The 17,102-nt window shown below is 51.6% G+C and overlaps 1 protein-coding gene across 1 annotated transcript in view; it reads left to right on the top strand.

The window, feature by feature from the left end:
• Positions 1 to 3,438: 3,438 nt before the first annotated feature.
• The window catches only part of SCUBE3 (signal peptide, CUB domain and EGF like domain containing 3), a 34,074-nt gene continuing 20,410 nt past the window's right edge, over positions 3,439 to 17,102 (top strand). Inside the window, exon 1 of the mRNA XM_079935333.1 lies at positions 3,439 to 4,101. Within this exon, the coding sequence (XP_079791459.1) occupies positions 4,017 to 4,101 (85 nt within the window). The 5' untranslated portion in view covers positions 3,439 to 4,016. The remainder of the gene's footprint in view (positions 4,102 to 17,102) is intronic.

Here is a 17,102-nt window from a genome sequence, read left to right as displayed (position 1 = left end):
CAGTAGGAATGTGTGACAGACAGGAACCTAGGGAGGGTGGTGAGGCTCGAGCCCAGTTAGCCGCACTCATACCCAGCTGCGTCAAACTCTGGCCTGGGACAAGACTGCTCCTTCCCAGGCACTACTATACCTTTACTATCAAACACTTGTGGCCTTTGTTCCTTCTGAGAAGTAGTGGAAATAACAACAGTAGCCACCACCTATTGAATGCCTACTATGTGCCAGGGCTTTTCCATTCATTATCTCATTTAATTAACACCATAACCCTATGAGGTTTTTATTCCTTTTGTCATAAGAGAAAACTGAAGCTCACTGGGACTGAGTAATTTATCAGAGTCACACAACGGAGATTTGAACTGCAGTTTTATTTTACTCTAAGGCCCATGTAGTTAAACAGTGATTTATGCCTCACTTATGAGGTTGTATGAGCCTACCCATTTTCTAGATGAGAAAGCTGAGGCTCAGAGAAATGAAATAAATCACCCAAAATAGAACTTGGGGTAGTGTTGAACTTGGGGTAGTGTTGTTTCAATATGTACATGTTCTCCGTTAAGACTATAATTTCCTGTCAAGATAGAAGCACTGGCTTCATTTTACAGATGGGGAAGCTCAGGAGCAGAGAGAAAAAGCAAAGCCTCATGGAAGGAGAGTTGGCAGGGGAGGTGAAGTCCCTGAACGTGACAGAGCCCTGGCAGAGGTGTCCTTACAAGCAGGATCAGAATCAAGATGTATTGGCTATGGGCCCCCCAACCCCATCCTCTCTCTAGACATTTGCAAGAGAAATTAGAACCAAGTGAACGTCAGAGGTCTCCCTGAAGGAAAGTAAAGCCCCAGAGCAAACTGCCGCCTGAGGTGAGTGTGGGAGGCCTAGAGAACGCAGGGATATTTTGCCCCCGCCAGTATGGCATGTGCTGCTGCTTTTGTAGTAGCGCTTGCACGAGCCATCTCATTATTCCTTCCTTGTCATCTTCCTGAGTCCCTATCTGGTTGTGAGTCCCTGCAGAAGTGAACAGGGCATAGGGCAATGTGACCCGCACCCCGATTCACAGTACCCTGGTGATATAAGACTGTTTCTGCTCCTATAGAATCCTCTGAAGGGCTGAGGGTACCAGATTGGATGGTGGGGAGCTGGGCAGGGAACTGCCTCTTCTGCCCAGATGTGGAGAAAACTCACCTTCCTAGAGGAGCAGAGGAGACGAACAGAGGAAAATGAGGGGAAAAAAGGAAACTAGAGTCAAAGACACTGAGCCTCCCAGAGATACAGTGGCTAAGGTGAGGCCCACCACTCTCCCGCCACCACTCCCCACCAAGCCAGGTCAATGTCCACATTCAGAGGACCAGGAAATCATGCTGAACTGGAGAGAAGGTCTGAGTTAACCTGTTAATCAGCCCATACGGAATCCTCAATGCCCACCTCACCTGTGGTTTAGAGGGTGGGCAGGAGCCCTCCTCCCTAGGGACCCAGAGGACCTCACACCAGTGTCCAAAGCAAGGCAGAGACAAAGCAAGCACAGTGCAATCTCCCTTCCCTGCCTTGGGGGAGCTAATCAGGCTCTGTGCCCCCATGTTGATCTGGCACCGTCTGGCAACCTCCAATTCTTTTTCTTTCTTTCTTTTTAACCACTTTCCTGTTTGGGGCAGAGAGGATGGCAGGTTTGCACTTGTCCTCTAGCCCTACACATAATTGGTGACAGCAGGCAAAACTGCTTCAAGGGGAGGGGTTTGCCAATGTAATGAAGGAGGGAGGGAGTCCTAGAGTGACAGGGCTGAAAGGGACTTCAGAGATCATCTGACCCAACCTTTTGTGGCCTCCACACCATTCCCGTGGTCTATGTGCTCCCATCCCAACCGTCATCTCTCATGCCATGCAGTGGTTCCCAAGGCCTCCTTCCCCAGGCTTCTTAAGGACACTGTCTCCTTCCCATCACTGAGCTAACCTGCCATCTTGTTTTCTAGATGAGGACACGGAGGCCCACTGAGGTGTGACTTGCCCAAAGGTAATCTTTGTCCCGGGATAGAACCAGGACGAGAAACCCAGATGCCCAAGTCTGTTTGCATCCTCCTACTTTTCCACTCGATCGCTAGGGGAGGAAGGGCTCAGTTCTTCTCCCTGGGGGTTAAGGAAGCTTCTGACAAAGCAGAGCTGTCACCCCAGCTGATGTGCGCTGTCAGTGTCAAGGGTCTAAGAACTGAGTTATTTTCAGGGGGAGCCCGGTCATTGTCCCTTCCTCCTGGGTACCCTGAGGGCTCTCTGAGGTCAGTCTGTGTCCCAAAGTTCTCTTCCCTGCAGAAGACTGGCTCTGAAGCATAAGTAGCTGGCTGGGGCCTGGCAGTCTCATTCTGACCAAAGCTCCATACTCCAAGAAAGCTCTCACCACCTTTCAAGAGGTCCTTCATCTTTCCGCTAGAATGGAAGGAGAGAAGATGCAGAGCTGGTAAATGCGTCAGGAGGTGTTGTCCACGGTTCAGGGACACTGCTCCTTTGGCATACTTTGCCCCTATTTTTAAAAATATCGTTTATCTTTCCTTTTCTGCTCCTGCAAGTTGGAAGGATGAAGGCTTAAGAATGTTCTGGTGGGGACCACATCTTGAAGGTGGGAGGGCAGGTATGGAGGAGAATGTTGTGCCTATCTTTGGGTCTCTGTGTTTACACACATAGGCAGATTTCTGCGTGTTAGCCTTTGCCCCTGTGCTAAGCGCATGTGACTGTTTTTTATACATAAACCCAGGTCTGTGCGGGTAGGGTGCCGGGTGGGCTCTCTCCGAGGCCTTAACTGCAAGGGAGTCTGCCCTGGAGCTGGCAGTTTCAGCTGGGGAAAGGCTACTTTCTTCTTGGTCCTCAATTAAAGTGGACTCGGCACTACGAATTGGGGACTGAGTCCTGAGGGTGTGGGGTCTGTGGTGGAGGTGCGAGTTGGGAGGGCGTAACTCGACCCGCTGTCGGAGCCGCTCTCAGTTTTTCGAGGTCCCGTGTGGCTGTGTCCCGCGTGTCGGGCTGTGCCGGCGAGCGAGCCTGAGTGCCCGTCCGGTCTAGCCCAGCCTCCCCGACACCCTTCACTCTCTTTGTCTCCTGTTGTAGGTGTGAGTGCAAACCTGCGTCGCACAGCCCTCATCGCGTGCGAGCGCGGGGGCGCACCCTAGCTCCCCCACTCTTTCCGCCGGTAGAGAGGACGAGCCGGAGCCGGGTGCTGTTTGGTCTGGAGCCGAGCGGTGCTTGCATTGATCCATTGATTGTGCGCGGTCTGCGCCTGACCTCCCTGCTCCCGGGGAAGCCGTCTCCATGGAGACCGGGCCCGCTCCCCCAGCGCCGGATTGTAAATTCCTGCAGGCAGCGGCCCGGCAGCCTGGGGAGGGGGCCGCCGCGCCCGGGCGCGCAGGGGGAGCGGCCGCCGCGCCGAGGCCCCATTTGAAAGAAAAAAGGGCACGGAAAAGGAGGTGGTGGAGGAGGAGGGGGAGGAGGAAGAAAACGAAAAGGAGCGAGGAGAGGAGGAGAAAGAGGAGGAGGAGGAGAAAGGCGAAGAAAAAGAGACGGAGCCTGAGAGAAGGAGAAAGAGCGAGGGAGGAAGAAAGAGAGGCAGAAAGGGCGTGTTTCTGGCGCTGCGTTTCCCCTCCCCTTTCTCAGGTCCCTCGCTCGGGCTCTGCGCGCTCTCCGCTGCAGCTCTCTCCAGACGAAGCTGGGAATTGGGTGGGATTATACGGAGCAGCCCCGCCGCCGCCGCTAGCGGAGCCGGGCTTGGAGAGGGCGGGGGCTCCCCTCCGTCAGCGGCGCCGGGCGCCCCCAGCCTCGTCCCGCTCTCCGCCTCGCTCTCCCCGGCGTCGGGCCGGGAGAAGCCGGCAGCATCGGGAGCCTCTCGCCAAGGGCGCCGCGGTCCGCGCCCCGCGCCCGCACCCCCCGGCCCGGCCCCGGCGGGGCACCCCCTCCCCTTCCCCCTCCGGCGCGAGGGGGCCCGGCCCGCTTCCGCCCTCCCCGGGCCGCGAGACCGGCCCCGGCCGCCCGGCCGCCCGTAGCTTCAGCCATGGGCTCGGGACGCGTGCCCGGGCTCTGCCTGCTAGTCCTGCTGGTCCACGCCCGCGCCGCCCAGCACAGCAAAGCCGTGCAAGGTAAGGAAGGAGGGGCGCGCGGGCGCCGGGCTGCCTGGGCTGCAGGGCCCGAGGGCGGGGGCGCGATTTCCGAGGGGCAGGGCAGGTGCTGGGAGGCGTGCTGCTGTCAGGAGCGGGCACTGTGCACCCGCACTCCTCGGCTGGGGGCCTGACCTCTGGGCGCTGCGCCCCAGGCGAAAGGCTGGAGGAGCCAGGGGCGGTGCGGGTGAGTGAGAAGTTTGGGGAGCCCTGGGCAGAAGTGACCACGCATCTCAGAATTCTGCCTGACTTCATTCTCACCCCAGCATCTTCCAAAGACTTCTTGTCCTCCAGAAGTATGAGAGAGAATCTTCTCTCCTCTCAAACATTGTCAGAAAACTTAAGTTCTGGCCTGGACAGACTGAAAGAATGAAAACTTTTTCAGCCATGCTATATTTCTTCCCCTCGCCCCCAGTCTTCAAAGTTAGACAGAAATTTCGAAGTTGTCTTATCAGAAAAATGTTAAACAAAGATAGGATCTTTTAAGGAAAACCAAAAAACCAACTGTCTCCCTCTGGATGGTAGGGGGCTGAAGAAGAGAAGAAAATTTCTGTGACTCTGGCTCCCGGCAAGAATGTCGCATTTCTGCCTGTTTGGGGGGAAATCTCTTTCGTCTTGCATGGCTTTCATTTCTTATCATAATATTTATTTATTAAGGCCTTGGGTTTCCAATTCCATTTAAATCCAGGTCAGAATTGCATTAAAATAACAAAGTAAAATTCCAGGCTGGGGAGCTCTGACAGATCCCTCTAGGAATTAGAGAGAGACAGGGAGGCCCTCCCGCCCCCATCCCTGACCCCAGGCTCATTGCCTGGCCAGTCCCAAGGCTGTGCTGGCAGAAACCAGGCTGGTGGGCTACAGTTCTCTTGGGGACAGACTCCCCTCCCCCTTGACCTCCTGCTGCACCCTTCCCCCATCGAGTCCTCACCCAGGAAGAGATTTATATGGACAAAAAGAAAATTCCTCATGCCACAGCTTTGCCCAGGAGAATATGATTCTGCCTATTGTCCTAGGGGCTTCTTGAAGCCAAGTTGGGGTGTGGAGGTGGCTGGGCCACCAGGGAAAGTTGAACTTGGGAGTTGGGGCAGTCTGAGTCTCTGGCAGTCGGATCGCTGTGTCCTGGAGTCTGAGCACTTGGCTCGTAAGCTGCTCTGTGTCCTCGATGGGCTCCCACTCTCTTAAAAGGAAGGTGCTATATCAGTGTCATCCTTTTCTCCCCAAGCACTGCCTCTCCAACTACCCCCTTCCTCCTCCAACCTGTCCTTTAACAGAACCCAAACACTAGAGACCCTTGGCTGTCAAATACCAGACCCCACCCCCACCCCTTCCAACCCCAAACTGCCTCTTCTCTAGTCCTGGTTCCAGACAGCCCACTACCACTGCCACCCCCAGGCTGGGAGTAGCCCCTCTCCCACTGTGGATTTGCTTGTGTTTTCATAAACAAAGGTGGTTTTTGTAGTGCATGCTGACTTACTCATAACATGGAATTAGCTAGGGAGTTTAGTCTGAAGGAAGGAACAGATTTCATGCAGTAATCTGGAGACGAGATAAGGGCCTCTTTCAAGTTGAAGCCAGTGTCTGTAGTGGCCTAGTGAGGCCGGGGCCAAACGGAGGAGCAAGCAGTATATTCAGGGGGGGTTTGTGGGGCAGATGGAGACTCCGAGAAGGGACAGGTGCCGTCAAGCCAAGGCTTTCAAGCCTGAGAGATCAACCTATCCTTCAGGGACAGAGGGACTCAGAATCTCTCGGAGGTACTTCAGGGCTCCCTCTTGCATTTCATCCCGCTGCTGCTGTGGGAAACGCAGCCAGAGCGGAGGCCCTGCCCTCAAGGAGCTTACAGACTATAGTTTTGCCCACTGCTTATCTCACATTTGAGCCACTGGGCTGCAGTTAGCTTCACATCTTCCTTCTGATCCCTGAGTCTGGCTGGGCGTAGATTCCAAGCCTGTCGTTTCAGCTACCTTTAACCCTACTATTCAGGAAATTTATCAACCTGGTCTTCTAGAGTTGCCTCACAACAGGTTTGCTGGTATAGGGGGACATCTCTGGTCCCAAATCTACAGGCCAATATTGCAGGAAGGACAAGTATTGACCGGGCAGGGTCATAGACGGTGCTGTGGACATTCCTTGCTCTCAGACATATCTCCAGGGTATCACCAGTGCCAGAAGGTGTGCTTTGAATGCCACATGCTTTTAAATGAAGCTCTAGCAAGTCTTTAAAATACAAATAACCTTGGCAAGTATCTTGCCAAGAGTTACTATAGCACGGGGTATATCTGGGCCTCTGTCCCTTTTCTCCAGAGATTCACCAGGGGAGAACCAAAGTGGTGTGGAATGGAGAGGAGGGGAGGGACACAGAAGGGAACCCTGAGTATGCAGGTGTGTGTGTGTGTGTGTGTGTGTGTGTGTGTGTGTGTGTGTGTGAGGTTTACCATGATCACCCACAGGTGACATAGCTGGTGTATGTCTCTGTTGTGAGTTAGTTGTTAAGCATGTATACAGATGTTTTAGTGTCTTTGAGAACTGTGTGTGTGACTGGGAATGAGTGAGCATGAGGGTACATGATTTTGAGTGTTTTTCAAGTGCCTGTCTGTGTATTTTAAAGTAGACAGACTGGATAACCAGGATAATTGTTAACTTAAAAGCATTAATTTGCTTTGTTTTTTTTGAGGGGGGGTGGTGGTGTGCAGCAGTGGTTAAAAAGACCTAATCCTTGCATGGGGCTCAGGTTACAGCTGAATGAAAAGGTCTCCTGGCCTCCTGGGGAAAACTTGTCCCCAGGGCCGGCTGGGAGAGCCAGCCTGGCCATTTAGTTTACCTGGTTGTTTCCTCTCCTCATTAGGGATAGAATTTTGATAAAGTCGTATATTTAGAGCTTCCAAGTAACACCATCCCTGGGACTGAGAGCGTTCATCTGGCAGCAGACAGTGTCTCTCTGTCTCGATGCGTCTCTCCGGGTCTCTGTCTGGGTGTATGTGTGTGTCTCTCTCTCTTTCCCCCACGCCTCTCTTCCTCTTTAATGTGGCTGTTTCCTCTCCTCCCCGCTTCCCTGGGCTCCTGTGGCCGGCTCTTACAGTGAGGGGACTGTTCCTCCTAGCCCCTCCCTCCAAAATATGAAATGAAAACCATAACGGTGTCAGCGGGTGAGGGTGGCCCCGTGGGCAGCCGGCTATTGCCCGTGCCCCATCCAGGCCACACTGGGGAGAGAGAGGGAGAGGCAGCCTTCACTCTTGCAGCCTGATCTTCCCTTTAAGCCTGACCCCCACCCCTCATTTTTCCAGAAGGGTGGAGAGGTGGGGGTGGACTGCTTAGAAATTCCTCAGGAATCCCTTTGACCTCTCTTCTCTCAGTGACATGTCCTCTAAGGGGGTGGGGAAAGCCTGGAGCCAGGGGAGAACTTTTCCCCTTCTCACCCTTCATCTCCCGAGTCTCTGCAGGGTGGAATGAGAGAGAGGGGACTAGAAGACACCGAGGCCAGAATTCCTACAGGCAGAGAACGAAGAAAGTTATCAGCACCCCTAAATGAGACTGTTTCCTGAAACCTTCAGGAATCCGAGCACATGAGAACCGGTTTGAGATGTAAGCGGCTGGGACCTGTTGTAAAAGGAGCCGGCCCTGGGTGTGAGTTTGGGAATGCGCGGTGTGCACTCACTGGGGCGTGTGAGCGTGCGTGTGCATGACTCAGGGTGTGTGAGTGTGTGTCTGTGCTCTGGTGAGGGGGAAAAGGAAGCAGGCAACGTGCATTTTGTTTTCATTGGAGAAGTAAAGAAGTGGAATGGCTAGGTCCCGAGCCTTGAACTGAGCATGGGGGAAGGGAATGGATGGCTTCAGACCGTCTTGAGAAGATGGAGGTAAAGAGCTTGCTGCCTGAACTAACCCCAGTCCCTACCCCCGGCTCTGGTCCCTGCGTGTCAGGGTGTGGGCCTCCTTTGACGTCCCATACCCCTAGCACATGACCACTCATAAGAAAGAGTCCCTGTCAGGGCTGGAAACTGCAGAGTTACTCTGAGGCTGGCGGTACCCACAAGAGGCCCAGACCTGGGGACAGCTTCTTCAGGCTCAGTTATTAGACAGGAGTCTGGAAACAGAGGGGCTGCCGGTCCTTGGGGGGAAAAGTGATACAGCTGCCAACCCAGGGATGTTTGAGGGGTAGAGGAGCCAGCTGCCTGCACGAAGTGGGAACGTGGCCCCTCCCCTCCTCGTCCCCTTTGGCCCCTCTGTCACCAGACTGGCCACTCTCTTCTTTTCATGCCCACATACTGCTAGCCCCAAATGGCACAGGGTGGGAAGTATGGTAGGTACCAGTGGCTTTAGGTAAATGCAGAGCCCGAGGGTTGGGGCCTCTGAGGAAATAACTGAAATTCTCTTCCTCACTTATGAAATGGACGAGAGTATCAGTAGGGTCCCTTTCGGCGCTGAGATTATGCATCTCTTCAAAATCCTTCCTGCTGAAGGTGGAAGACACTATAGCAAGCCCCAGTCCTGCAGCTGGGGCTCCCCAGGCTTCTCGCCTGAATCTCATGCCTTTTTCTCCCTGGGCCCTGCTTCACTCTCTCCTGCCCGAGTCTATGTCATGTGGCTACTCTTCTTTTGTTCACCCCCACCCCCACTTTCCTGGGGCCTCACATACCTGATAGCTCTTACCGTGTCCTTAAGTGGGGTATTTGCCCCTGGAAACAGCCCCCGCAGGACACGTGTGTGTTTCTGTGTGTGCGAAGGTACGTGTATCCAACTGCATTGGGAAGTAGAGCTGAAATGTTTGTGTCCTGGGAACTGAGTACTCTCTGGGCAAGGCCCCAGGGCCCCAGTTCTTGCCCCACACCATATAGTCTCAGTTTCGAAGACTAGCTCTCTCTATTGTGCTCCAACCTAGACATCTCCCCTTTTCAGACCAAGGCACCGTCTTGTAGTTGCCATTGGATTTTGCAATTTGGCCCTACAGGCAGAATGATGCCCCTTAAATAGGGTGTGGTGGCCCTCACTCTTACCTATGGTTTCCCTGTGGCTAAAACCATAGCCCTAGAGATCTGTGGGGTTTGGATGTCAGATCCTCAGGCCAGGGGCTATCTGCCTCTGGTCACTGATGGTAACAGCTGAGGACAGACCTGGGCAGGAGCTGCTGGGCTGGAGAGAAGATCCAGAATAAGGAAACAGATCTAAGAAATCCCTCGGAGAGGGTGGAGTGTCAGGATATGTGGGCTTGGGGGGAGCTGGGAGAAGGGGGGCGCTTAAAGGGTAGACCCTGGGGAGCAGGTTTACAGAGAGGACGTTTTTACAAGTTTCTAATTATATTTATTTGGAGTTTTCCTCTGGCGGTTTGAAGCTGTTAACAGCAGGAACCTGTATCCCTGGTGTTTGTTTTTGTTTCTAACCAGCTGCTTCGCCCAGCCTAGTGAATCCAAGGGCAGGAGACACCTGCCCACTGCTGCACTGCCCACCCCTTCCTCACTGGAACTCTGTCTGCTCCCACCATGGTGCAACCACCCTCCTTCGCGGCCCACACACAGCCCTGCCCTCCTCCCTGCTGCCCCCATGCCCAAAGCCTGGGAGCATCTGTATGCCTACTGCTGACTTACTCCCAGGAACATCCGAATGTCAGTTCCAGGCCATTCCGTGGTTCCATAGTGGACGCTTGCTTCATGCTGAACTAAGTGCTGAGTCGGGGTGGGGATGGGCGGGGGGGGGGGGGGTGCGATGACAGCTAAGGCATGATTCCTCCCTCATACGTTTGTAAAATACATTGTATACTGAGAGAGCGCCAGACTGGGAGTCAGAAAACCTGTGTCCTGGCTGTGCACTAGCTGTTTTCTCTTTCCCAAGATACTGTCTCTGGGCGTGTTCCTCATCGATTCAGTGAGAGACAGGACTGTTTGAGAACCACATGAAATGGCCTACATGAAAGAACTTTGCGTGCTTAACGGAATTATACATCATCTGACATCATCACTGTTTAACTTGTTATTTTTTCCCATCAATTTGGAGAGAGAAGACTGATCATCATGAAAAGGGAATGTGTCTCAGCCCACGGCCTGACTCCCTCTCCGGTATTCTGTTCTTGCCTCCCCACTGCCACTACCCTCTACCCTACCCATCCTCTAAACACCTCTGACTCAGGGTTGTTGGTTTAGTCCACACTGAAAGGGAGAAAATTCTTGTCCATTTAGGGGTACATTCAAATAAGCAAGGAGCTGGATTAGGAATAAGATAGGACACTGTCAAGTTCAGCCCTGCACCTCTCCAGTCACCAAGCACCAACTGCTTTTCCTGGCTCTTCAGTTGAGCAGGCTAAGCTTGTAGGAGAGGGAAGCGTACTTTTTTAAAAAGAACAAAATACTCTGTCTCCTCTCCTTAGGGTCGTCTGTGTGGTTTCCTGGACTCTCTCCAAGCCTGTTCATCCCTGACTAGGCTTTGTCCAGGCTGAGGATGGGCCCAGGCTCCAGCTGAGGTCACAGCCCAGTTCCAAATTGGGAAGACAGCCTGAGAAGCCGGAGCTGGGATGCCAGGCTCCAGCATGTGCACATACGGGTACCTGCATATGAGCAGATATGCACATATGCAGGTACACATACGTGCACATGCTGCAGGTTAGGGTGTCATGGCCAAAACCTGAGCTGGTTCTACTCTGGATGTTACTTGGATGTGGGAGGCAACATGGAAGAAAGGAGAGGGGAACTGACCAGGAGCAGCAATGGAACGTTGGCCCCTGGTGTCCTGTCGAGAAGGTGTTAGCACTGAGGCTGGGGGACGTCTATCTGACAAGGATACTCTGAAGAGATGCCTGAGTAGTCCCAAATAGCATCTGAAGACCCTGAGGACCTGTGTATTCTATAGGATTCCCTCTTATACTAGATTTGTTGGTCCCATCTCTTCTGGCTTCAGCATGACCAAATAGATGTCTTTAAGTGGGTATCTTACCATTTCTGAGTTACCAGTCTCCCTACCCTTAACTTAAAACTAAATTTCTTGGGACTGTCTTCTACCCAGAACAGTTGTGGGGTTACAGGAGAGAAAAGAAGCTTTTTCTCTGCAGTAACACAGAACAGAAAGGATGCCACAGTATGGACCTCATCCCCTCACCCACCAACCCGTCCATCTATCCATGCATCCATCCATGCATCTGTTTAGCAAATATTTACTAAATGCTTTTAATATATTAGTCTGTCTTGATGAACTGGTTTGCAAGGCAGAAATAGAGACACAGATAGAGAACAAACGTATGGACACCAAGGGGGGAAGCGCGGGGACGGGGGGGCGTGTGTGGGATGAACTGGGAGATTGGGATTGACATATATACACTAATATGTATAAAATAGATAACTAATAAGAACCTGCTGTATAGCACAAGGAATTCCACTTCTCTGTACAGTAGAAACTAACACAACATTGTAAAACAACTATACCCCAATTAAAAAAAAAATGTATACATATATATACATATATATTAGTCTGTCTTGTTCGCTGATGAATGCCCAGCGCCTAGCACAGTGCTTGGCATGTTGCAAATGCTCAATAACTGTTTGTTGAATGAATATGCTCAACTCTATTCTAGCTGCTGTACAGGTTTCAAAGATTCAGAAGCCATGGCCTCAGGGAGCTCAGAGCTTCCATAGGAAGATAATACACAGGAACCAAAAGTTAAATAATGGTGTAAGGTAGCATGTAAGAGGCATCACAAGATAGCGATTGGTCAGAGGATGAGAGAACCTGACAGTAAATCCTTCGGAGTTAAAGAGAAAGAGTAAATTAGAGAAAGCTGCACCAGTCAAAGGTAGCTTCCCAGCAGTGGCACCTACACTCGGTCGTCAATGACGGGTGAGGCATTTCAAGAGAGAAAAATAGAGGAATGAGGTAGACACAGCAAACATCCTGGGCTATCCTGGCTGGGCAAGAAGGATGCCACAGCCATGTGGGCACATGAGGACACCAAGCAGGCTCCTTTGGACCTTTGCATTGGGCCCAGCAAATTTTTCCACAACTACCCCCAGCCCCTCTGAGTAGTACCGTGACAACTGTAGTAACGTCAAGATGGGGTAGACTCTACCTACGGGCATCTGCTTCTCTGCAGCCTGCATTCCTGCTCATTTGCCCTGGTTATTCCAGAGCTGGACCTGGGCAAAATTTTGAAGCAGATAAAGTGTTTATTTGGGGGTCCTCCTGCTTCCCTTTTAGGGTACACTTCCCCATCCTCAGAAGGGAATCTTAATGCTTAAGCCTGTGTTGTAATAATCCACGTTTTCTAGTCTGTCCTCTAACCCTCATATCCCCCACCTCATCCCACCCCTCCTCCCTGTTTAGCAGAATTTATGCAGTGCTCTGTTAGGTGCTGAAGCAAATCCAGAAGAAACGTCAGATGGTGCGGGGAAAAGCTGCTGCCGTTACAGACCTGTGCATTCATGCCAGGAGAAGGTGAGGCAGGGAGGTCTTGGCTTGTCTGTGGTGTCTTTGCAGCCACCACTCTCCCCTGATTCAGCTTGTGATCCAGGCCAGTGCCTGGGGTGGGGGAAAGGGCACAAAAGGACAGCCTTTACAGAGGATTGTGGAGGGCAGCTTTTTGGTTCCCAACTGGCCTCTCACCCACTGCACCTGCTGCTTGGGCAGTTCCCAGCATGGGCAGAGTAGGCAGTGACACAGATACCTTTAAGGATATGTCTCCCCCAAATTCCCTGTACCATCACGTGCTCCCCTAGTGCCGCATCTCCCCACACCAGGCCTCAAATGGGGCTTTGGTAAGGGGAAGGGGGAAGGGGAGAGGGGTTCAGAAAGGATACTGGGGAGAAGGTTGGAGAGAAGGAATAAAATAACGACCTTTATTGAGCATTTACTGTATGCCTGTACTGCAGTGCTAAGTACTTGATAAGTATTAACTCATTTGACACTCATGGTGGCCCCATGAGGAGGTGCTGTTATCATTATTCCCATCTACAGAGGAAGGAGCCGGCAAGTTCAGAGGCTGGCCCAGGACCACAAGGACATGCATGCAGCTGGCATTTGAACAGACACAGTATCACTCCAGAACCCCTTTTCTCAAACATTCTGTCATGTTGTTGCCCCTGGTCTCTTCCCAGCTTGGGCAAATAGTCTATCACATTATCTGAGTTGGGAAAGGAAGACAGAGAGCAGTCCAGACTCACCCTGGAGATCCTGATGCAGCTGGTCTAAGAGAGTGCCCAGTCAGTCACATTTTTTAAAATTAATTAATTAATTTATTTATGGCTGTGTTGGGTCTGCGCGTGGGCTTTCTCTAGTTGTGGTGAGCGGGGGCCACTCTTCATTGCGTTGTGCGGGCTTCTCATTGTGGTGGCTTCTCTTGCTGCGGAGCAGGGGCTCTAGGCGTGTGGGCTTCAGTAGTTGTGTCTCGCGGGCTCTAGAACGCAGGCTCAGTAGTTGTGGCGCACAGGCTTAGTTGCTCCGCGGCATGTGGGATCTTCCCGGACCAGGGCTCGAACCCATGTCCCCTGCATTGGCAGGCGGATTCTTAACCACTGTGCCACCAGGGAAGTCCCCAGACAATCACATTTTTTAAAAGGTCCCCTGGGAATCCCAGGGTGCAGCCACTGGTCTAAACCAGTTCCTGCCCAACAGTATCACCTGGTTTGTCAGGCCAGCTAGTAAACACCTGCACCCTGAGAGAATGAACTAAGATGAGACTGTGCCCATGGGTGTTGAAGGGATCCCTGCATGGGCAAATTGGGGGTGGGCACATGTGGGGGGAGCTCTGAAAGAACTGGCAAAAGGAGACACTGGGTATAATTTGGGGCCCTACTTCAGAGCTCTGTTTTAGGCTTGTTCTGCTTCAAAAGATTCCATCCAAGTAATAATTCCATCCTCAGTGAGTGACCAGCCAAGTGAGGAAAGCTGAACACGCCACACAAGATGGCTTTAAAGTATTAGCAGAGCAACTCAGTAATAGCTGCAAGTGAGCTGAGGCAAACCGAGTCCCCTAGGACCTGGAACTTACCAGGAATAGGGCTTACCAGGAAGACAATTTTTGAGCCAGTTTTGGGAAGCTGGGAACAGTGTGGCTACAAGAAAAAAGAAAGGACTGCATTTCAAATGTGAAGAATGAGATGTGTGAATGCGTGGAAAGGGGTAGAATGGTTTAGGTGTTGGAGAGGGATAAGTATTATGAGCAGGGAATGAGGGGGAGGGGTAAGATGGCAGGAAAAGCCCAACTGCCTGAAGGGTCTAAAGGTTCTGCCAGGAAGCCTGGGTTTGCTGCAGTCAGCATAAGGATCCACTCTATAGTACCGGTGAGCATTGAATCAGAGGCAAACGGAAGAACTCGGAGCCCAGCCTGATGTAGACTGTTGTAAAGCCCCAGCTGATTCAGAGACAAGCATGTACCTCTGAGATGGCCCTAGAGGAGGAGCTTCCAGATGAGTTTCCAAGTTGTCCTGGCCGCTGGGGAAGGGATGGAGAGACACAGAAGGGGAAGGGATGGAGAGACACAGAAGGGGAAGAGGGCTCAAAGCAGGATGAACAGGATGATTATTAGTCACTGGCATTGCCCAGTGCTCTGTACCTGCTAAGACTCACAAGGGTTACCACAGGGAAGGGGGTGATCAACCAGTCCCTTTGCCTCCGGGGGACCCAATAAGAACATCTAAAACTTTGGATTCCATTCAAATATTAGAATTAGTTGTTAAAAGATATTTTCCCCAACATGGAGGGCATGTGCAAATGTGGGGACAGAGAATAAGGACTTGGACCTCCGAGTGCCTGGTCTTTCTTCATGCATTTAAGCGCACTTGAAATGTCCTTTCCCCTTCTAACTGTCTAATGGTTACCCAACTTCCAAAACTCAAACTTGAGTCCCACTCCTCAGGGAGTTTTTTTGGTCCACTCGGGCCCAGGGTATCCCTTATTCAGAACTCGTAAAGCAGTGCTGTCCAGTAGAACCTCCTGCGATGTTCCACACCTGTGCTATCCACTGTGGTAGCCGTTAGCCACGTATGACTGTTGAGCACTTGGCCTGTGGCCAGGACAACTACAGAACTGAATTTTAAAGTAATTTAAATTTAAATAGCCACATGTGCGTAGTGGCTACCATCTTAGCCCAGTCATAGAGCACCTGTTATCTGAATCAGTGATTTAATGATTATCATCTCAAGCTTCTGATGCTTTATTAGGTACTTTACACAAATTATCTCATCAGCTGTTCACAGCCTCTCATGAGAAGGGATTATCGTCCCCATTTTAAAGAGGAACAAATAAGAGAATCAGAAAACACGCCCTAGAGAGTGGTAGGGCTGGATTTGAACCTGGGACTGGCTGATTATTGTCTTTCTACAATAGGGCGTTTCTTAGTACCATTTTCTCTTCATCAGTTGGACAAACTGATTGTCCATGCAGCGTCTTTTTTTTTTTTTTTTTTTTTTGCGGTACGCGGGCCTCTCACTGTTGTGGCCTCTCCCGTTGCGGAGCACAGGCTCCGGACGCGCAGGTTCAGCGGCCATGGCTCACGGGCCTAGCCGCTCCGCGGCATGTGGGATCTTCCCGGACTGGGGCACGAACCCGTGTCCCCTGCATCGGCAGGCGGACTCTCAACCACTGCGCCACCAGGGAAGCCCCATGCAGCCTTTTACTATCTACACAGGTCCCTCTTGCCCTGTCTCATTAACTAGAATTGTATGCCCCCTCTTCTCCATCCACTCACTTTGGGATGACTTCCTAGGGTGAGCTAGCAGGCAGATACCATGACTGCAGAGCCTGAGAGAGGTGGAGACTAAGTGTGAATTACAGCAATTAGATCACTGGGCGTGGTGGACTGCTGCAGAGGGGTCAAAGAGTTGGAGAGTAGAGTGCAGAGCTGAATAGAAGCCCAGAAGATTTGAGGCAGGTGTTTGGGGGCACTCTTCCAAATTTCAGTTCCCTTCTTAGCCCCAGGAAGCCTTAGTCCTACCCCGGAAGTTCTTGACATCAAAAAGAAAAGAACCGTTAACTGTTTCAAGCTAGGACTCATGGGTGTCTATAAATTGGAGCAATTACTGATCCACTCATTCATTCATTCAATAAAAAATATATCAAGCACCTTAAGGATTTGGATTCAATAGGTCAGCAGTCAGGCCTAAGAATCTGCATTTTAACAAAAGCCAAGCAATTCTGTGACCCACAGATCACACTTGGAGGTTAGGATCTTGATTTCAAATCCCATTTCTTTGCTTGCAGTTTGCTACAGTACCCTGGGTTTCCTAGTTCACAGCTAGAAGTTGTCTCTTCCTCCTCTGATCTTCCCTTTAATGGAGATTCTCCAGCCTGGCTGCATATTAGACTCACCTGGGCAACTTTAGAAAAATACTGATGACCAGGTCTCAGCCCAGACCAGCTGACCAGAATTTCTGGAGGTAGCACTTGGGTATCTCCTAGGGGAGTTGACTCTGATGTGCAGCCAGGGTTGAGGACCCTCTTTCCTTATCTCTAATGCCCTCATGGCACTCGACACATCCTGCTTCATGTTACTTTTTTGTCTCTCCTTTTGGCTGGTCAGAGTCATCTCCGAACCTCCACAGCCTTAAATTATAACGCATTTTTGACTGAAACATTTTCACCTACTTCGGTTCAGCTTTATGGGCACCGTAACATTGCCCCAGAAGTTGGAGTCTTTTGCCCAAAGATGATAAATTATTCTCTTTCCTATGTCCTTTCTGAACGTTGGCTTTTCTGCTAGATCTTGGGTGGCCTCTTCTTCAGCATAGCTCTGTGAGTAGCACCTTGTGTCAGAGCGAGGTACACCTGGGGTTAGATGAAAGAGCTCAGGGTGATGGGATGGATGGGCCTGGATGAATCAGCTGGAGAGCCGCAAAGGCTGCACTTATCAGGCTTCAGGTTGCTGGTGCCACAGCCCCTGCCAGCTCCTAGTCCCTCTGCTGTTGAGGGATGGGCCTAGGCAAATCTTCCGGGATGGAACTTCTTTCCTTTAAAGATTCTTGGCGCCATGGTGGGCAAGTGGGAGCAGGCCTGGTCTCAAGCAGAATTGTGAGGCA

This window comes from Stenella coeruleoalba, assembly GCF_951394435.1.
Source record: "Stenella coeruleoalba genome assembly, chromosome: 10".
Taxonomy (NCBI): domain Eukaryota; kingdom Metazoa; phylum Chordata; class Mammalia; order Artiodactyla; family Delphinidae; genus Stenella; species Stenella coeruleoalba.
Note: the sequence above shows the minus strand (reverse complement) of the source record. Positions and strands in the feature narration are given on the sequence as shown.